We start from the raw sequence: 21,894 nt of genomic DNA, 5'->3' as shown, positions 1-21,894 counted from the left end.
AATATGTGGTAATTGCTTCACGAAACACTATTTAAGCAGCAATTTATGCTTACTACTATAACTTTTTTTTTAAAAAAACACACAATTTCTTGCTCTCCTGTCTGTTCTCTCTTTTTCCATACCCAATAGTTCCAATCATCACATCCCAACTCTCACCTCTCCCAAGAAACAGAAACCCCCAAATTTGAGAAGGCATCCAAAATACTGACTTTTCACTTCATTGTTGTAATTTAAAACTCCATGTAAGTTTCTTCTGTTATGATTTTATGAAGTATAAGCAGCCACATACAGTACACAGGGGGGATTCTCATAAGAGTCCACCCCTAGACTATACCATAAATCTTGATGGAAATGTTTTCCACCATCACTACATAGGTTTTATTAATTAATTCTGTGATTTCAAGTATGCTTGAAACAGGTTACTCCAGCTGCTATAAATGCTTTAAATCTTCTGGGAAAGAGATCTGTGTGTTCAGCCAGCTGTGTACAGAACCCAAACTGGACAAATGAAATAATTCGATTCAAACCACATTTGACTACACAGCTGTTGCACTGTCACCACATAGCTAGGACATACTTTGTGTTTTCATGTATAGTTTGACAAGTAGTTTTTCAGAGGTACCGCTGATTGACTTTGATGCCACACATCCCTTCTAACCTGGAACACCCGTTTTCCATGCTCTCTCTGCTCCCTAAGCACCACTGACATGAGCATCACACTCAGCTGTCTGGTCCAGTTACCATAAGGTATGAGAACAAGTGTGAAAGAAGTGCAGAAGAAGAAAGGAGTAGACGGTGACTGCTACGGCCTTGAGCAGATGTGCTGTAAAATGCTGTATTCATCTTCTCGGCTTTACCAAATGTATTTTACTCAATTCAATGGCCATAATGCCATCTTTACAGGGTGAAGTTCCAGAGTACTATTCTTTTGATTGGTGCCTACAGCAATGCCTCAGTCTACAGGGATGCTCTTCCTTGTTTCCTCTTCCTGCTAGAGAAGGCAGGATCTTAGCGACTCCTAGAAGTCACCTAGAATTTAACAAGAAGCTGACTTCTTAAATTCAAGATGCGATCCCTCCAGCCTATGTCTCCCTAGGCTTCATTTATGGTCAGTGGAGATAGACAGGCTTCTCCAGGGCATGGCTCAGAGCTCCTGCAGATGGCTTCCTGTTCAAGACAAACTAGAGCTGAAGCCTCTTTCTTCTCTGACTTCTGAGAAAATCCATGAAGATGAAACCTCAGCTTTCATTAATACCTCTGCTTCCTTGATATTCCAGTCTCAAGGACCTAACCTGACAGATATTTTATCAAGAATTTTTATGAGCACTTTTGGAAAACTGTAGCTCAATCTCACTTGATTGCTGAAACAGCCCATAATGTTTGTGCACCTCCCACAAAGATCTGTTCCCATGCAATGACATGAGCCTTAACAGAATTATTATCTTCTGCACTTCTCAATAGGTTTCAGGAAAGGCTGGGGCAGGGTGGGGGCAGAATCTGCTGCCATTCCCTCACTTTATTCCTATGCTACATCAAACCAAGACAGAAAGAGAGCCAAATTTCACGGAAATTCCTTATATTTGCTATAAAGCAAGAGTGTATTTGCTATAAAGCGAGAGTGAAACATGGAACGTTTTTAGCTGCTCCTGTGGTTGTGGAATCCAGTTATACACCCTTTTTGATCCAAGCAATAGACATTCATTGGTGGTTCATATCAAATAAGATTTCCAAAGTTAATTTTGCAAGGATGTAATGGATGAAGAAGATCTGCTAAAGAAATAAACTAAAAAAAAAAAAAAAAAGCATTTAGGGTGTTTACTTTTAAGTTCCAATTCCTTCCTATCAAGATGGCCCAAAAGCTCCAAATCTCACCAAGTCTATGTAAGACGTGATATGCAACTGATCTGCCAGCATTCAAAGGCACGGGAAGGTGAAAGACCTTCTCAACACCCAAGACAAGCACTTTAGAAAACAAAAGTTGATATCAAAATTGTATCCAAAGGAGAAAGATGGACAGTAAAGGTCAATCTCAATCCCCGAGGTCATTCCTCTGGGAAAATGATAAAGTTTTTAGCTATTCATTATTTTAATAATTCCTGTTAAACTTCATATGCTACAAGCCTTCTATAGGTCATTTCACAAAGGCCAGTCTGACTTTTAGGTTCTGCCATTCTATTACGTGTGTTTTTGAGTTGTTTCCATAACTAACTCTATAGATTTAATTCTTATTAATTAAAGACAAAATAATTTTATTAATAGCATTACTCAATTCATTCACACTGAGAAAACAAGCAAAAAGAGCTACACACTGCAGTAATTAGAGAAAAACGAAGGCAAAAAAATGCTATTACTGATTTTCATATGTTCCTGTATATGAAATGTGTACCTCTCAGACTTTGTTAAAACAGTGCCTAGTGTTTTACTGTATAATGACTTATGTTGTCAAGTAAGAGACCTTTTTTATCTCTGAAGTCTGATGGGAAGATTGCAAAAATCACTGTAGAGTAGATGCAAAAATGCAATAAAAACACCTGAACATTGTAACATGATCATGCCCATCATTATTTTCCATAATGAAACTGCACAGCATTTCTTTGCCATATTTGTATAGTGCACAAATTCCTTTTTAAGAAATAGAAAGCAACTCTCCAGAAAGAAAGTACATCTTTTTAAATTCAGGTTTTACCTTTCCATAGCTTCAAATCTCATTCCAGTTAATCGTTTGACTCTGTGGCTCCCAGGAAACTGCCGCCTTAGTTCCTGAAGACAAAACTATACAAATAAAACAAAAAATATTATTGTGAATGTAATTATCTACACAAAGCTGTTAGGAAAAAAAAAAGTCCTTGGCTGATGAATTCAACAATCTGAAATGGCTCTTCTCAGTAAAAGCAAATACTAATTTCTGAAATAAGCCATAAAAAGTATTGATGAAGAGAACCTCAGAAACTGAAACTTTCTCTGTTAGAAGACTAATTCTAATAAATATCTTCCATATGGGTCATAAGATAGTGAAGCCTTCTTGGAAACAGTTACTTGTCTAGAAAGTTTAACTCACCTACTAAAACAGTTCTGATACTATTAAAACTTGAAGTCTACTCAGTTCTTAGATGCCTCAAAATAACACAATATAGTAAAAAAAAAAACAAACAACAACAAAATAGAGACAGTAAGAGCTTATGTGATGCTCCTTTAATAAATGGATACCTTGCAATGGAACAAACTATGCTAATACTATGCTCTGTGTTTATTTTTAAAATAAAAATTGAAATCCAAAGAAAATGTTTGTCACTGGTTTGGGTTGAACCTGCTGGCAGAAGAGGAATAGCTTCTAACTCCTGAAATCAATGAGACACCTGGGCTGGATAAAGGAATTAATTACAGGCAGCTTTCTCTGGGTTAGCCAAAAAGGATGTTTGGTAGAGGGACTGAGTCACAACTTCCCCAGAGCAAACTAAGTCTAACCATATCATGAGAGTGCCTGGATCACATTGCAAAGTTTGTAACTGACTCATTATGGTGGGAGGCGCGACAGTCCCCAGGCTCTCAAAAAGACCAGTGGTTTGAATTCCATTAAAAGCTTCACACAGAACCCCCCTTTTCCAGGCCTTTATTTATAAACTTGTTCTTCAGACCTAAGGTTCTAGCAGAGGCCTGTCTATATGGTCTGTTCCATCTCATCACATCTACTGGTCATGGAAAAATACAGAAGCAAATCAGTAAAATTGTGTACGTTCTTTCTCTGTTTCTCTAGCTAAGCAGCTTGCTAGAGAACACCAAAGACAAACACTCACATCTCTCCTAGACGCAAAAAGACAGAGAAGGGAGAAACAGAAAAGTAATCAAAGAAATAATGCTCAGCCTCAAGTAAGCACTGACTATTTTCACTATGTTCATCTTAGTTCCCAATGAACCAAGACCTCAACAACACTACTCCACATAGCAATACTAAGGTTTATCATAAAAATATGTTTACTGGCACTTTGAGTGATGTCCAGGTGAACAAGTGCTGCTCTGGACAACAAAGAATCATAAAAACTACATGTACTTAGCAGCACATTACATGACATCTGAACTAACCTGTGAACATTCTTAAGAGACATGACAGCGTGCACAGACCTCCAGAAAAGTAGTTTCATTCCAGCTTTTACCATACAAATGACCTTCTAGATTTTAAGAAGAACTTTCGCAGCCAATGAACCCCATCTGTGGCTCAGTGATCTGGGAATCCCAAAGGACAGTGATTTTCCATCTAAAAAAATGTATGGCTTTTCTCCAATAAAATTTTTAAATGTTAAAAATGTTACCATTTGCAATAATGCTAAACTCAACAATCTGCAGATCAAATTTTACATCTAGAAAAATCCCACTGACAATATAAAAAAGTTGATGAAGTAGCACTCAAGTGCAGGAGTCCTACAAGGCCTGAGTTGTTCTCATTAGATCTGACGACACAATCATTATTCAACTGAATACAGCAGCCATGAGGCCAAAATAAACTTCCGTAGATTAAAACATCAGACACAAAAAAAGTGACGTGAAAAGTTGTGAGACAGTCACCAAAAACTCACTGCAACGCTTCTGAGAACAGAAGTGCATGAATAAACTACACGAGCTGTATCTTCAAAATGTTCTGACTTAGGAGCTCTGAATGTCTCCTTTTTAAATTTAAACTGTAATCCCCATAATAATTTAAATTATTGAGGCCTGGTTCTGCATTACATCAACAACCCACTTGATTCTCTCAGAAACTCAGCAGTTACAATGGCAAAACTCATTTCTATGTGAAACTTAATTTGCAGTTAATTTGCTTTCTGACTTTTTAAATTATATAAATTTTTAACTCTAAGGGCCTGACAAAGAAATATAAATCTGAACTTCAGCATGTGAAACACTGGTGGTGCAAGTGCCTGTCAACCAAAGGCAATTTCATCAAAAGGCACGTGAAAGAACCGGCTGACTGCAGCAGGGCCATGTGTTACACACACACAGTCATTCTGTGCAGGACAGAGAGGACAACGGCAACACAAACAGGAAAGAAAAAAATCAAAAGTCAGATAAATGACTCTGAAAACCATCTCAGCCTCCTCATTTGGAGCCGATCAGACCTATCGCCCTAAGCAAAATGTATCACAGCTGTCAAAAGCTCACTGCTAAAACAAGAAGTTCCAAAGCTGTTTGCTTGCTTTGAGGCTACAGCTGTAGTAGAAAGCCACATATTATGTTGACTTGTTCAAATTAACTACTCCTTTATTATAAATCAATCAAATTAAAAAAAAAAAACACACACACAAAACAAAACCAAACAAAACAACAAAAACACAAAAAAAACACCAAACAAACAAACAAACAAAAACACGAAAAACCAAACCACAACTAAGATTCCCTCTAAGCTTTTAACCTCCTTTCTGAGCTGCATGTGAAATGTTGCACTTCCCTCATCTCAAGCAATATTCCTTAGAGGGCACAGAAACGCAATTTAAGATCCCTGCCAGGGTTAGTAAAAACAAACAGTGTTTCACAACTGATCTTTCAACACTGGCTCCCTCAACAATTTTGTGAAAGTCTTCCTAAAAAGACCCTGAAAATAAAGACTAAAATTGTTTTAGCTATAAATCAGAACACAGAAATATATTTATTTAAACAGTAAGTCTGTTTGGTTTTCTTTGAACAGAGAGCTATACTACAACAATATTTTCTTCTGAGGAATAAAAGAAAGGGATGTTCAGTAGGTTCACAACAAGTTCAGCATGTTGTGCTGTATTTTCCAGTGTACCCCATTTTACCATATACATATGGGATGCAAGAGAAACTTCTCTAGTTCTGCCTACTTTGAAATTGCCCTGTCTCAACTACATCCTCTAGTCTGACCCCTTGTATATCACAGACCATTAAGTTTTACCCAAATGACATCACGTAAACCTCAATGAGTTTATAGGGTATTTTATCACGTGACAGAGAACAAGGCACTGGAAGAGTAATCCTCATGGAAGACCTGGACTCCTGAGACATCTTTCTTTTTACCTAGAATAAGCTCAAGCTTCCCGGTTTTCAGGGCACAAGACAAGCTCAAGGTTTTTCCCCCCAGCATTTTGTGACGGATGGATGAAAAGATTAATAAAATTTGCCTGCAAAACACACTTTTGCCTTCTTCAGTTGCTGCTTTTAAAGGATTAGCTAAGCTTGGTTAGGTTTCTTGGGTCTGTTTCGGTGTTGTTTTCATTTTTAATCTAGTGAACAGATGTTAGCTCTAAACAAACTCATTTTATCTAAATTGTTGTTTGTATAATTCAAATAAATGTGCACACAAACGGACTGAACCCAAATATCCATTATAGAATCATCGAATAATTCTGGTTGGAATAGACCCTTGAATCATCGAGTCCAACGGTTAACCTGACACTGGCACTAAACCATGTCCCTATGCACATATACGTGTCTTTTAAACTCCTCCAGGGATGGTGACTCAACCACTTCCCTGGGCAGCCTGTTCCACTACCTGAACTATTAACAATATTTTTATCAAGAATCACTGAATAATTGGGATTGCAAGGAACCTTTGGAAGTCACCTGCTCCAAGTCCCCACTCAAACCAGAGCCAGCTTCCAAGTGAGTGCACGGTCTCCAAAGGAGATTCCACAGCCTCTCTATGGCGCTTTTCACAAAGTGTTCACTAACCCCTAATTGGAATTTCCTTTGTTGTAACTTATGTCTCTTGCACTTGTATTTTGCTGCACATCTACAAAAATTTGTCTCCACCCTCTTTATACCTTCCCTTCTTAGCTTTCTCATGACTTAACAGATCTCTCAGCCCTTTCTTACACGTTATGCAGTCCAGCTCCTTATTAATCTTGAAGACTTGCTCCTATATGTCAATGACTTTCTTTGATGATAGCCAACATGACATATAACACGATATGACAGGACATTTTACCTCCAAACATTCAAAAAAAAGCAATATAATTTGAGAGTTTTTCAATAAACAAACCCTCTCTCTACAATATGGCAACTTCAATATTATTCTTGACATTTAGCCCATACCCAAGTAGCTGTAAATATTTTCATGGCTATGGAAGAGACATGATCTGCCTAAACAAAAGTTACACATTCAAGAAGGTGGGTGGAGGTGGTTTCTTCCCAGCAGTGTATTTCTCTATACCTATCCTAAAAGTCCAAGCTATGGAGTACAGAATAACCTCTAACTGTCCAAAGAACTACCTGGAACACACACCCAGGAAGAAAAATTAAGGTTTGAAGGAAAAGCCAACTTGAAAACTTACCAATGCCAAATCATCTCGACTGCAGTCCAGAGCAGCAATCATCACTTGTTCATATATTATCCAAACTGGACACAAAAGAGACATTAAATGCAGATAATTGATTTTTTTTAAGGCAGTGGGAAACACCTACAATGTAAATGAGATTAATGAATTCTGTCTGCGTATTTTTCCCCTTCTACTTGTGCGGATCACTACTGAGAAAGGGACATTTTAAGAAACTCCTGGAAATAATTAAAAATGCATTTAAACAATTTCATTCCTTTTGGTAACAAAGTACCTTTTCACATCCTGAAAGGCAAAAAAGCTCTGATTCTCTGCTTTTCCCTACATTATAGCTGCAGTCTTCTAAACAGATCCCCATTAGGACTTACTCTCTGATCAGACCTAGAGAACAGCCATTTGGGCTAGAAAGAAAATACATTTCCCTTCACTCTTTCACTGCAAATGTTGTCTTCTTCCTGGATTTCTCTAAATCAATAGCAGATGACATTATTTCTGTTCTAGGCCTACCAAGTTCTTGAATGTACAGAACTTAACAGTGTAGCTACCCAAGGTGCAGGAAAGAGAGGTTATAGTAGTGGGAAACACATAACACAAGAATTAGAAGAACAAAGCGTTTTGAACTCATGTAAACTCAACCAGGTGCACCCAATATTGCATATAACTGAAACAGAAGCAAATACCTTCCAAAATAAAAATATAAAATAAAAATATAAAATAAAATACAAAATAAAAATAACAATGGCCCTGTCATTTTTAAAAATAGATTTTATTATATGATTTTCCACTATTTTTAAAAGAAATTACTATTTCTTGCCAAGTATACAAAAGAAGAGGAACAAGCTTTAATTTGCCTGTAGCCCCTCTTTCTCATTGGAACTATTTGTAAGACATTTGTGTATATTTTTTTCATTAATGTAAAAATACGTAGATGCAGACAAAATGCCGATAACATATTTCCATGATATAAAATATATATTTGAAAAAAATTGTAAACACAAGAACAAGATACTTTTATAGTTCATGAAATGGCTCTTCTCATTGGATCAAACCTCTGCTTTGATACTCTAACCCTAGAACCGGTTAGTGTCAGATTAGGCAAAAGAATACTTGTAAGAGAATCAAGTGACATGTTCCGAGGGGTGTGTTTTTTTCTAATCTGTACTTATACCTTCACTTTGAAGACCAACTCTACAGCTTTGAATTACTGATTGCCCATAAGAAAATCCTAGCTTTTAATTATAATTATGTTGAATATTTGATAAGTTGTCTTTATTTTAAAAACTCTAATAATTATAAAATCTTTTTTTCCCCCAATTACATTGGATGTCTTCTGCCTGAGGAGGCAAGTTACAGAGATATCCAAATAATTCATTATTTTCCTTTCTATATGCATTCTGAAATTAGCCATTGCGAACATCCATCATATACAACTCATCCACCTTCCAAGGCTACCCAAGAAAGAATTCTAGGTCTGCTGCAGGTGTTTGGTATTTTTTTTGGTTGTTAGTTTTTCTCGCCATTCTGATACTACTTTTAAAGGCAAATTAAACAGAATGCAAATACATCAATAAATTTCAGATGCTTTTATGCATTTGCTAAGAACCTTGGGAACATTGCAGCTCATTTACCTAATGAATCCTCAATGTCAAGTTTATGAAAGAATAAAATACATGTAACTTTAAAAGGACAAACTCAGTACTAACAAGAAAGGAGTGACTCAGCCTCTGTTACCAAGAACAGTGTTTCAGAAAGGCATCAGTAAGGTCTGAGAGAAGCACCAAGCTCTGTTACCAAGAACAGTGTTTCAGAAAGGCATCAGTAAGGTCTGAAAGAAGCACCAAGCTCCTCGACAATTTCTTACGAAAACACAGTTCTCATAAATTTCTAGCAACGTGGTATGAAGAAAGTAAAATCAAGGTTACTTCTCAAATTTCTTCTAAAGCAGAGGGAACCTACATCAACCCTCTTGCAGGGGGGTGTATTAAGGTGACTTACACAGTCTAAAAACAAGCAGTTACAGTTACAGTGCAATATCGTCCTCAGGCCCTGAATCTCCAAATGGACTTCATGACTCACTGCTGTGCATAGAGGTGTTTTCAATACATGATACTCTGGGGAGATGATCCAAGTATTTATATCCATAAAAATACGACATTTGCAGTGGCCATGTTCTTTACAATGGAAAGAAGTCCAGAACAGACTTGCAGCTCAGGGGGCATAAGACCGAACCAGAACAAAGCAGCGACAGAAAACAAATCCTATCTGCAGAGCCCCAAACCCAACACTGAAAGATTCCTGACCCGAAAAGACAAGGAGGCAAAGTGTCTTTCTGAAAGGACCACAGAGATTTTAATTACTGAAACACTGGTTGAAGTGAATTATTTGAAATTATTTGAAATTAAAGTTAACTTAAAGCTAAGCAAAGTTAATTGTATGGAATACTCTTACTAGTAAATACAATGTACTATTGTGGCTGCTAAAATCTACTTGTGATAGCAGTTAATAAAATGAAAGAACTAGAAGATAAATGTATTATGGAATATCTATATTAAATCACCTGAATTATAAAAAAGGGAAAAAGAACAAAGAAGAATGAGCATTAAAATAAAAACCTGTGTGAGATTAATATCCAAACCTATACAACCCTGTTTGTTATACCCTTTTTTAAAATTTTATGCTTATAGTAAAGACTGCTATTGTATTGTGACGTGTTTCTAAACAAATATCTTCTAGTATGAAATGTTATATCCAAGCTTCTACCTACTAAAATTAGTATAAGGTAGTTAATACCTGCTGAAAATAATAATTTCATGAATAGTGGAAATTTAGATTTACCTTAAACTATAATATCACAAATGAAAAGTTATGATAAAACCAGCATCAATATTAACTCTTGCGGTAGGTATGAGCTGACTAAGGAATAGCTTTCACTGTTACAAAAAGATACTTTTCAACTTTTGCCACAGTGTTGAAGAACAGAAAATCAGTCAAATAACACCTAGATAACAGTTTCATGCTAAGTTTTCACATAATGGCCTAACTACCAGTATAGCAATTTCACAGTTCTAGTAGGTAATTTTTACGTTTCTTTTCCCTGCAGTCCTTATTTGGGAGAGAAATCTAGGAATTCTGGCAGCCTCTTAGACTAAGAAAATAATATCTATTTCATCAATAACAGCAGATACAGAAAAGCAACACAGAAATACAAAATAGATGCTGTAAAAAGAAAACAAAATCAGGCAACGAAAGTTTTAAAAATAATGATTGTTTTCTTACTGTCATCTCCAAGTTTAGATGCATATTCATTAATTAACTCTTCTCCAACATCCACTATCTGCTCACTGTTTCGGTAGTTTTCTTCCCTCCATTTCCGCATTTTATCACGCATGTCTGGGGGCAAAGCGGAGGAAAAAAATAAAATACTGAGATTTCCAGATAGTAATGGAATTTTAATTTTATTTCTGGAAAACGTGGATATGCGAAATGTGTAGAGTGAGCAACAGATCTAAAACAGTGACGTCTACTAATATTAACTGCTAGGGAACAGATAGGGGTATGAGACCTCTGAAAGGGTATCACACAAACTGTGCTCATGCCGTAATGTAATCAATTCCACTTCTGACTTTGCAGTCTCTCAGGTTAGTAGCACATGCAGTAAAAAACCTTAAACTTAGTTATCCAATAAATAATAAAATTGAACACACATTACCCATGGTTAGGCTACAAGAGATTTCTCCCAAGTAGTTTCACAGTTACATTTCCAAACAATACTAAAATGGCATTTCTGCTCTAGGTGAATATGTTTTTACTTCAAGTATTAGAAAAACTATGAGAACTCAATCACTGCTCACGTTTATCAGTGTAAGCAAAATGCTGTGAACTGCCACCCTAAAAAGAACCTACACGTTCCTACAGAAAGGAGCCTCAAGAGCAGTAAACATGGAAGTGAAGGCTTTCTACACCACAAAAAGCCCAAAGGTATAAAAATTATCACTGTTTATGTAGGTAAGACAGCAAAGATGGTTCATTTTAGCATCAGGAATTTTGTTTCAAGAGCACTTTTACCATGAATCAGAGCTCCAAGAGAGCAGGAATGCTCAGGGAGCCAGCTAGAGGTCAGTCCCTAGCCTAGGTTTTATTTATCCTCTGGATCAGGAAATTGTTAAGAATGTGATTTTATATGCACATATACATATTTATATATGTAGATATTCCATATACAACAACAAGTTTTGAGGAAATTTAAGAAAAATAGTTTTCATTACTAGATAGTGGTTTTACTAATATGAAGGTACCACAATAACTGTTGCCAATATTTTTTTTAAACTTCACAACAGCTGGAAAAACAAACACAATGATAGATCTAAACATTGTCAGTTTTTCTTGCACTTCAAAATGCACAGTTAACACAACTGACAGTAAAAATTAAGCACTGAGCTTTCTTCCATCTACCTGAGGTGATCTCGGATTGCTCATAAGACTGTTATTGTGCTACATTTTGTATTTTGAAATTCAACCAAAACCACCACAGGGTTACATTTCATATGCATGGGTAAAGTTAAATGGTTCTAGACACATCACAGTCCCTGGAAATTCAAAGTTAGACAGCAAGAATGTGAGAGAAGACAAAACATTCACAAAGGCTGACAAGCTGAACGCATAAAAATAAATATGCTGTCTGATTTCTACCTACTCATTTACTTGGAAATTATCAATGCCTCCATTTGAGTGTAATTCTAAATGGAATAGTGTCTGAATTATGTATTAACAGAACACACATCTACCATTCATCACCAAAATATGACATTTACAGTGACAGAAAAAAACAGCAGGACAGAGCATAGTATATCAGCTGATGACCAAAAAACAAAATAAAAACAAATGTCCTCATTCATGTGAATCTCAAAGAGGCTTATTAATTTTACAAATATTGAATTTTAACTAAAAGAGAGGTGAACAAAAATGTTAAAAATTGCAGTAGAACTTAGGCAAGGCTTTTTACAATGTTGTCAAACTTAATGACTTTTTTACTAAGAAAGCTATCAAAAGTGTCAGCCAATAATAAATTAAGTCTTGGAGGCAGATTTACATAGAGCACATAATACAAGGTTGGGTAGTAGCAATCAGGGATTGAAAAAAAAAAAAAAGTAAAAATAAAGTTAAATAAATGTCTAGTTTTAATTACAATCAGTCCTGCCACATATATAGGCTGGTTCCAAATGACTGAAACATCTGTTTCAGTATTAGGTTCTCTTAAGTTAGCAAGCTTTGTGCATATAAGTTAAAACACTGTGGGTTCAAAGGAGCAGGCGCACTTGCCACAATGTTGCTCCCTAAAAACATGCAAGCAGTCTACAGGAAGCCAAAAGAAATAATCTGTCTTCATACATAACTTAGATGCAGAACTTGATGGAATAATAATCAAGTCTGACAATGAGACAAAACTGGAGGGAGCTGCTGACACTCTCGAGGGCAGCGAGGCCCTGCAGGGGGATCTGGACAAATTGGAGAATAGGGCAATCACCAGCTGCACCTATTTCAACATGAGCAAGTGCTGGATTTTGCACCTGGGACATGGCGACCATGGCTGTACATACGGACTGGTGGACAAGATGCTGGAAAGCAGCTCTGTGGAGAAGGATCTGGGGGTTCTGGTCGATGGCAAGTTGAACATGAGCCAACAGTGTGTCCTGGCAGCCAAGAGGGCAACCGTGTCCTGGGTGCATCCAGCACAGCACGGCCAGCTGGGCAGGGAGGTGATTGTCCCGCTCTGCCCTGCACTGGTGCGGCCTCACCTGGAGCACTGGGTGCAGGTTTGGGCAACACAGGATAAAAAGGATATAAAGCTACTGAAGTGTCCAGAAGAGGACTACAAAGTTAGTGAAGGGTTTGGAGAGGAAGATGTATGAGGAACGGCCAAAGTCACGTGGTTTGTTCAGCCTGGAGAATACTTCATGGTGGCAACAGCTTCCCCACAAGGGGAGGAGGAGGGGCAGGCACTGAGCTCTTGTCCCTGGCAACCACTGACAGGACTCGAGGGAACGTCAGGAAGATGTGCCAGGGGAGGTTTAGGTAGGACATTAGGAAAAGGTTCTTCCCCCAGAGGGTGGTGGAGCACTGGAACAGGCTCCCCAGGGAGGTGTCACCCCCAGGCCTGACAGTGTTCAAGAAGAGACTGGACAACACCCTCAGACACACGGTGTGAACTGTGGGGTTGTTATATGCAGGGACAGGAGTTGGACTCAATGATCCTTGTGGGTCCCTTCCAACTCAGGACATTCTAGGATTCTATGAAATCTCTGGGGTTTGCAACAATATATGTTCAAGGAAAATAAAAACTCGGAAAGTTCTTTATACAGGCTGATTTTAGAGCAGCTTCTGGGAAAATCTGACAATTACACCAGTAATGCTCCATACAACTGCCCTTCCCATACAGTGGCCTGCCTGCTCTCTATTCAAGCTAAGCTTCACAACTGCTGTACCTTTTCACAAGATACATAAGAGGCGACCAATCTTTTCCAAAAGTGTTACATGAGTCTAATGACATCACAGTAATGCCACCAAACATCAGAGCAAAACTACATATAAACCAATCACCAGACACGCTGTCAAGAAAGTCCCCCTCATTCTTAACCATCCAGCTACAGCACTATTTTCTTCAATATCAGCTAAAATATTTGATGAGGTTAATGCAATTTGAGCTGAAAAGCAAATATTTCAAATTGATTTTGTTTTCCTTCAGAGTCCTACAAGAGACAATGCAGGAAAGAGCATGGGCACTAGTTCTGATGACGAAGTCACTGACATCTGCTAAAATCCATCCCATGCAACATTCCTCTTCTTACGCTGTTACTACAAAATCAAACCAAACAACAATCTGTGCCCAGGAAATTATTCTATTGCTTTTTCCTTCCCCAGACTGTTCAATTCACAGATTAGCAACACATAAATAAATTTAAAAATAATAATAAAAAATCAAAGATCACATAGCTTGTCTCTACATTATCTCCTGTACTGTATAATGTATGGAATGTATTGGATCACCTGCTCTTCCTTTAAGGACAAAATTATTATGGAAAAGCACTGACTTGCTCCTAATTGCAAACTCTACCAACCTTGCATTTGAACATACACTTGCTTACAAGAGAACTATTCAGAATTACAGGTCAACTTCCAAAGGTATTGCTACTAAAAAAAAAAATAAAAATCCTTACAATCAAACAGATATGAAAGCTACGAAGACCTGGGGAGCAGGATTTTCAAAAACTCTGATGTCACCTTAGAGCTCCTGAGAGCTCCTCCACAAATGCTCATGATCAAATGTTAGGAAAACATCAGGTAACTCTCGGGCTCTCCAGAAGTGGACTGAGACACAACCTGCTGGCCCAGCCAACAGGCCACTTTCACTTGAAAGCGCTGTGCTGGTATTTCGAGGGTCGGGGGCACCCCCTCCCCAGCCTCGGGGCAGCAGGGTCAGTCCCCGCAGGGAGGTCGCGCCTGGAGGGCACCAAGCGGGCAGGTCTCCCCGCGGCACAGCGGGACACACACGGGCCCCCGCTGCTCTCCGGGCGGTCACACGCCGAAGGGAGGGCCGGGTGGGCGCCGCCGCCCGCCGAGGGGGCAAGCACCGCCGCCAACCCCGCTTCTCGGACAACACCGCCCCGCTTGTGTCGGCCGGACGCCCGCAGCCCGGGGAGCCCGGCAGCTGCCAAACGGCCGCCCCCGGCCCCCCCTGGGTACGGCCACCGCCCGGCTCCGGGGCACAGGCGCCGGCCCGCATCGGGCCCGCCGCGCAGCGGGACTCCAGGGGCACCGCGCAGGGGCGGGCACCGTCGCCCCACCCTGCGCCCGGGGGCCGGTCGGTCCGGGCCAGGCCCCGGCCCCAGCCCCAGCAGGGAGGCCGCGCCGTTACCTTCCCAAGTCACGTCGTACATCTCAGACACCTTCGCCATCTTGGCGGCCGCCCGCGTGACGCGCGGCCGTGACGGGCTCGGCCGTCATTGGGGGGGCGGGGCGGCCCGAGGCACCGCCCGCTGCGCCGTCCCGGGGCGCCGTGGTGCTGCTGTCGCCCTCCCGGACAGCCCGGGCCGGCAGGAGGCGGATTAAACTCTCGGGGCTCTTGGCCCCCGCTCCCTCACAGCCCGGGACGGCAGGGACGGCGTGTTGAAAGACTGTCACTTGTCCCGCCGCGGCTCTTGGGTTTAATCTGTGTTTGTTTCGAGAGCGCAGTGACCGGGGGGCGCGGGGTGGCCGCTTCCCTAGTACCCTGTGCTTGTCCTGGCCGCGGCCGGAGAGGTCTGGCTTGGCCGAATTAACACAGCCTAGACCAGAGATGGCATGCAGGGCTGCAGATTAATTTATCCTATTTTATAATCCACATAAACTTTCCACATCGTGTCCGCGTGGTGCAAAGTTTTACACCTTGAACACATGACGAGGCACATGCATTGGTTCATTTTCAGCTTGCAAACTGCCAGCGAGCCCCATGCCCACAGGCTCCTTCTGGAGACTGCGATGAACCATCGAGGGCAAAACAGCTATTTCACCACGTTTGTTCCAGCCACCCCATGTGCAGGGAACCACCATGGCGGCAAATTTCTGGCGAGGAGTCAGAGAAGTCACCGAGTCACCGAGACGAAGGGTTTCTTAGTGAATAGGGTTTCCAATTTCAGTAACAGAGAGCTGTTATGAAATAGGTGTGTCTATCTCTGCTGAAAATGTTCAAAAAATTGTGATGGATTTCTAACTTCAGGTATGGAGCATCTCCCTTATGAGGAAAGGCTGAGGGAGCTGGGTCTCTTTAGCTTGGAGAAGAGGAGACTGAGAGGTGACCTCATTAATGTTTATAAATATGTAAAGGGTGAGTGTCATGAGGATGGAGCCAGGCTCTTCTCAGTGGCAAACAATGATAGGACAAGGGGTAATGGGTATAAACTGGAACACAGGAGGCTCCATTTAAGTTTGAGAAGAAACTTTTTCTCAGCGAGGGTAACAGACACTGGAACAGGCTGCCCAGGGGGGTTGTGGAGTCTCCTACTCTGGAGACATTCAAAACCCGCCTGGACGCCTTCCTGTGTAACCTCATCTGGGTGTTCCTGCTCCGGCAGGGGGATTGGACTAGATGATCTTTTGAAGTCCCTTTCAATCCCTGACATTCTGTGATTCTGTGCTAAAGAACTGGTTTTTAACAGTAGTTTGGTATCACCAGCAACTTGTCTGAAATTAAATTCTGACAAGATCTTTCCTGGGAAATACCGCAGACCCCCTACCCAAAATTAATCCCCTAACTCCATCAACAAATATACCCCTAGTATCAAGAAAACTGTTTCTGTATTTATTGTGTTGCTTCCTCTGAGCAAGAATAAACTACTAATTTTTAATACAATCTACAGTGTAATTACATGTAATGACTTCAACAGCTAATGTGCCTCAACTGGAATTCAAATGGTGGTCTAGGAAGACTGTGTATGCTTCATTTTACTTCCCTTGGTTTTTGATTTTCAAAGTCACTGAGTTGTTTAGACCTTGTATAGCAAAGCTGTACTTTCAGCTAATTTTACAACACCGGTGTTTGTATTGTCTGAACACTTCCAGAAACATTTATGTATTTATTATCATAATACTCCTATGGGTAGGGAACTATTACTCCTGTTTTACAGGTAAAGGAATGAATGCAGAATGGTGATGTGCCAGATCCAGAAAGGATTTAGCACACACCTGCTCTGCACATTACAGGGTATCACTGAAATAGCTGAGGTAAAATGAGAAATGAGCTTGCTGAGTTCAGTGCTGGTGGATTGCTGAGCTAGCTGTAATGACTAATGTGGGATGCAGACAGAACTTTTAAGCATATAAATCCCAAATTTTGATCCTCTTAAAAGTGCTGTCAGCTGCCACCTAATGCTGAAGCAACTGCAATTTGAGAAAAGTGTGTTTGAAGTGCTTGGGAGGGGTTCGGAATTTCAGTTCCCTGGATGTCCAGCTCTGTGCTTCTGCACCTGCCCATAACTTTCTGTCTCAGCAGGAGGCAGGAGACGAGACCTCACAGGCATTTGGTCCAGTTTCTGTTCTCTGCAATAACTCTGATCCCTCTCCCAGCTAGATTCAGGCAGCTCCCCAGTTTTTCTGGATTGCTTCCTAAGACGTGCAGCCCTCCACCTGCACTGTAAGAGGAGACTGGATCCTGAAGTTATGCGCTGTAAGTGTTGCCTGCTGCCTTTTTTGGACAAAGACTTGAATAACTTGCCTAAAATCACATAAGCTGTGTTCTGCCGAGCTCAAAACTGACCCTTTCACTGCATTCCTCTGCTCTTACTGTGGAGGAGAAAACCATCCACACTCACTAAGAGACAGGAATTATTGTTACAATATCCTGCTATGCCAGATACTGTTATAGCTGGAAACAGAAATGTTTTTGGTATTATTTTTTTTTTTCTTGGAAACTGAAACAGTGGTTTTGAAAGATGTTTTCTAATGCCAAGGAGCTCCATCACTTAATTTAAAGTGTTTTGCTAATAAAGCTTAAAATGCTCTAAAAAGGGAATGGTCATGTGAAATCTCTTTTGTGGATCTGTCATGTTCTGCTCTTGTGCCACTGCTGCAGGAGCCGACCAGAAAGGTAGTGATCCAAATCGCACTTAATAATGGTAAATGCAAGGTGTTTTGAGGAGACCATTTAAAGGTGCAGAAAACTCACCATAAGCTTTTTGTAGATAGCACAGCTAGTTCTACATACCACCAAATGAAAACAGAAAAAAAAAATCCTTTTTTTTTTTTCCCAGTTTCCTATTAAAAAAAGCATTCTCTTTTATTATGAAACCCATCAGTCAGTTTAATAATAATTCAGTCAGAATTATAGTTGAGAGGAGTGACACCTACCAAGGAAGAAGAACACAGTAATTTAATTTATTTACAGCTTACCAGTATAGCAAAGCATGGGAGTGTTTGTCCTGTGCATGAGATACAGGGCATATGGACATATTTGGGCTCATCACCTACTCAGATCTAGAGCCTGTTTTAGTTCAGTAATGTCAGGGGTTATTTCAGTAATGTAGCAATGGTGGCATCCTTCAAGTACATGAGGTATAGGAGGAAACTCTGGGACAGTCGTGGCATAAGGAAGAATGTACACATAGAGGATCTGTGTATGCTGTGAATGAATAAAGTGATATTTTGTCTTCCATGTGAACCAAATGATTCATTCGCTTGTTAAGATGTGCTTGCGCACTGTACAAGAGTATGGACAAGCTTCATTTTATGTATGAAGCATTTACATACTATTAACTTACGTAGTGATGGTAAAGATGAGTCCCAGTAGATAAATTAGTGGATGAAAAATACACAAAATTCAAGACATGTGAATCATGTGACTTAAGGACTCTGTGCTTTAATGTGACTGCCTTTGACCCTGGTCCTACTCAGCATTCATTTATTAATGTTGGAACTTCAGATACTTTCTTGCATCAAGTTCTAAATTTCCCAACATAAAAGAAACATAGGTAAGAAAATAAATTAATAAATTTGCTTTAAGGGAATTACTACGGTGGGTAATATATAGGAGAGAATGTTTTATCATGCTTTTAAGTTTTATTACAGCATCACCACAATTAGGAAATGCTAAGTACATATTTTCTAGGTCATCTTGAAAAAAAATGAGTTTTTTTCCTTATAATTTTGACTAGTACAAACTGTTATATATTGCAATATATGTAGCAAAGCAGTAACATTTCTAATTTAGCATTAGTATTTACAGTCAATTTAAAATGACTTCCCTCTTTCTGACTCCGAAACTAAAGGACAAGAGGAGACCATGGCTGGAGGAGTTTTTTATCCCTACACTATAAATCTTCTTGGCTGTTGACACTCACAAATGGGGAACACTGCCAGAATTACATCATTCAGCGTGCCATGAGAAAAGGCAAAGAGGAGAAGCTTTTGGAAAGCTGGGGAAAACAAGAAATATAAGTCAATTTGATGAATTGACAACATTAACAATCCTTAAGCAAGTCTAACAGCACTTCCTCTACTTGATACTCTAAACCGGGGGTGTCAAACTCATTTTCACCAGGGGCCACATTGGCCTCGCAGTTGCCTTCAAAGGGCCGAATGTAATTTTAGGACTGTGTAAATGTAGGAGTAGTTACATTTATACAGTCCTAAAATTGTATTCTGCTCTAAACCGAGAGCCTCCCGAGATTGATGTAAAATGCAGAGAAGTGAACAAATACCACAGGTCCAAGTTTCTTTGAGTTCATACGATAAGGTAGTATGTGCTTCAATTTCAGCATTTACCAAGCACATACAAGCTGGAAACTGCTGCCCCAAAGAAATCTTGAGTGCTTAATTAAGAATTTCCGTTGAGTCTTAACTAGATCCTGTGGGCATTAATTAAATGTAAGTACACATTAACAGTAATATGTTGCATAGGCTTAAATTTGGTGCTGGAAGCTGTTATTTCCCAGAACTGAAGTGAACAAATGTGCAGTGAGGAGTGTCCTTTGCCGGGGGAAGGGGGGGAGCGGAGAAGGGGCGCAGGCTGGGGCACAGCGCGGGCACCCCACGATCCGGCGGGCACCCCGCGGTCCGGCCGGCACCCCCTCCCGGTGACCCCCGCGCACGGCGCAGCCCCGCGGGGCCACGGGCACCGCCCGGCCGTGCCCGCCCGGCCTTCGTGACGGCGCTGCCGGGCGCGGGCGGGACTGACGTGCGCACGGTGCCGGTGACCTCATGCCGCAGTTTTCATGCGGTTTCTGTCCCGTTCCCCGGGCAGGTTGGGTCACAACCCCCCCCCCTCAGCGGGCTGCGGCGTTTGGCAGTTTGGTGCTTGCTCGTAGGAGACAGCGATAGCTAAGGGCAGAGCAGAAGAAATGGATGCCTTGCCCCCGTGCCTGCCGGGGCGAGCACTTCGTGCTTGCGCAAGAAATGAGGACGAGAAGCTGCCGGACCCGAGAGGGCGCCTCTCCCGGGGCAGCAGGCGTGCCAGTGCTCCCGAGCCATCGGCTCCGGGGGCAGCAGCCGGGGCAGAGGCAGGGGGAGGCTCCCGTGTCGCGGGGTCTGCAGCTCAGCAGGTCCCATGGACTTCCCTCAGGGGTGGTGGGGGCCACGGCAAGCAGCCATATGCCCGTGGGCTCTGGCCGAGAGGGGTTGGATGCCCTGCTTGCAGTTGTCTCATCTGCCTGTGCATTTTTCCCTGTTCTGGGTACTGATGAGGCCCCACCTCAATTCCTATGTTCAGTTTTGGGCATTTCACTACAAGGAAGACATTGAGGTGCTGGAGAGAGTGTGGCGGAGACAACGAAGCTGGTGGGGGGCCTGGAGCACAAGTCTGATGAGGAGCAGCTGAGGGAACTGGGGCTGTTCAGCCTGGAGAAAAGGAGGCTGAGGGGAGACCTTATTGCTGTCTACAACTACCTGAAAGGAGGTTGTAGCATGGAAGGGGTTGGTCTCTTCTCCCAAGTGACAGGACAAGGGGAAGTGGCCTCAGGTTGGGCCAGGGGAGATTTAGATTGGATATCAGGAAAAAAAATTATTCACAGAAAGGGTTCTTAGGCATTGGAACAGGCTGCCCAGGGAAGTGGTTGAGTCACCATCCCTGGAGGTGTTTAAGAAATGCGTAGATGAGGTTCTTAGGGATGTGGTTTAGTGCTGGAGTTTGGTTATGGTTGGACTAAATGATCTGGAGAGTCTTTTCCAACCAGGATGATTCTATGATTCTGTGTTCCCTCCTGCCCTCACCTTGCCAGCTCCCAGCCCGGTTACTCATCTCATAGCAGCAGTGCTGTGTCATATGCATTTGGGGTCTTTTTTGACTTGAAATGAGTTGTACTGAAGTTAAGGGAATTACAGTGCTCTCCCTGGGCTGAAGTCTGCTCTCAGAACATTTTTTAACACCCTCTTGACATTCTGACCATTTAAAAATCTTCTCATTGCTGAACCATGTATCTGTCCCACAAAGAACTCTCCTGTGCTTTCCCCAATATTTCTTTATTAACTTTTTTCTTTTCCCAAGTTTTCTCCTTGTGTTCAGTTACATCTCATTATTTTTGCGATGCTTCTGATATTATTTTGTCAGGACAATCACTGAACTTGGAGGGGAAACGATCTCTTTGTAGGGCAACGTGTTTTATTCATGGATACAGTGGTTTGTGTTTATACCCTTAAAAAGAAAGATAAACTGTAGTGGAAACAGGGACGGGTTATCACACCTGCCAAGGCAAAATGATGGTGACAGCTTGTTGGCAGTAGCCAATCCATTCTCATTTCAGCAGAGGTAGAAATTACTTCCATGCTGTTCCTTGAGCAAGGCGTCTCCTCACCCTGAGGAAAACAAGAAGCGTCTGTATTTGTGTTTCTCATCTCAGCATTAGAGATGAGGAAAATCAAAATACAGGGAGCTGTTGTAAATTACCTGAACTCCTACTGAAAAATGAAGGATTTACCCCCCATTCATGAGCATTGTGATTATGCAGTCTGAAAGATCTTGTTTCTGGTTTTAACCATTTGGTATTCACACACATTCATTTTATGTGCTGCCCTGCTACAAAACCCTGGTTCCCTGAATGCTAATCTACTGTTTGCTTCATCCAGTTCTTCTTCAGCCTGTGGATTCCTC

General features: G+C 41.0%; 1 protein-coding gene across 2 annotated transcripts in view; it reads right to left on the bottom strand.

The window, feature by feature from the left end:
• Positions 1 to 15,349, bottom strand: part of EMC2 (ER membrane protein complex subunit 2) — a 40,278-nt gene extending 24,929 nt beyond the window's left edge. For both annotated transcript variants that reach the window (XM_065054258.1, XM_065054259.1), the window contains exons 1-4: positions 15,196 to 15,349; positions 10,560 to 10,673; positions 7,281 to 7,345; positions 2,687 to 2,772 (exon numbers count right to left, since the gene is read on the bottom strand). In XM_065054258.1, coding sequence (XP_064910330.1) covers positions 2,687 to 2,772; positions 7,281 to 7,345; positions 10,560 to 10,673; positions 15,196 to 15,235 — 305 coding nt within the window. In that variant the 5' untranslated portion in view covers positions 15,236 to 15,349. The remainder of the gene's footprint in view (positions 1 to 2,686; positions 2,773 to 7,280; positions 7,346 to 10,559; positions 10,674 to 15,195) is intronic.
• Positions 15,350 to 21,894: the final 6,545 nt, after the last annotated feature.

The sequence above is a fragment of the Columba livia genome, chromosome 2, assembly GCF_036013475.1.
Source record: "Columba livia isolate bColLiv1 breed racing homer chromosome 2, bColLiv1.pat.W.v2, whole genome shotgun sequence".
In the NCBI taxonomy this organism is placed as follows: domain Eukaryota; kingdom Metazoa; phylum Chordata; class Aves; order Columbiformes; family Columbidae; genus Columba; species Columba livia.
This window is presented reverse-complemented; position numbering and strand designations above follow the sequence as displayed.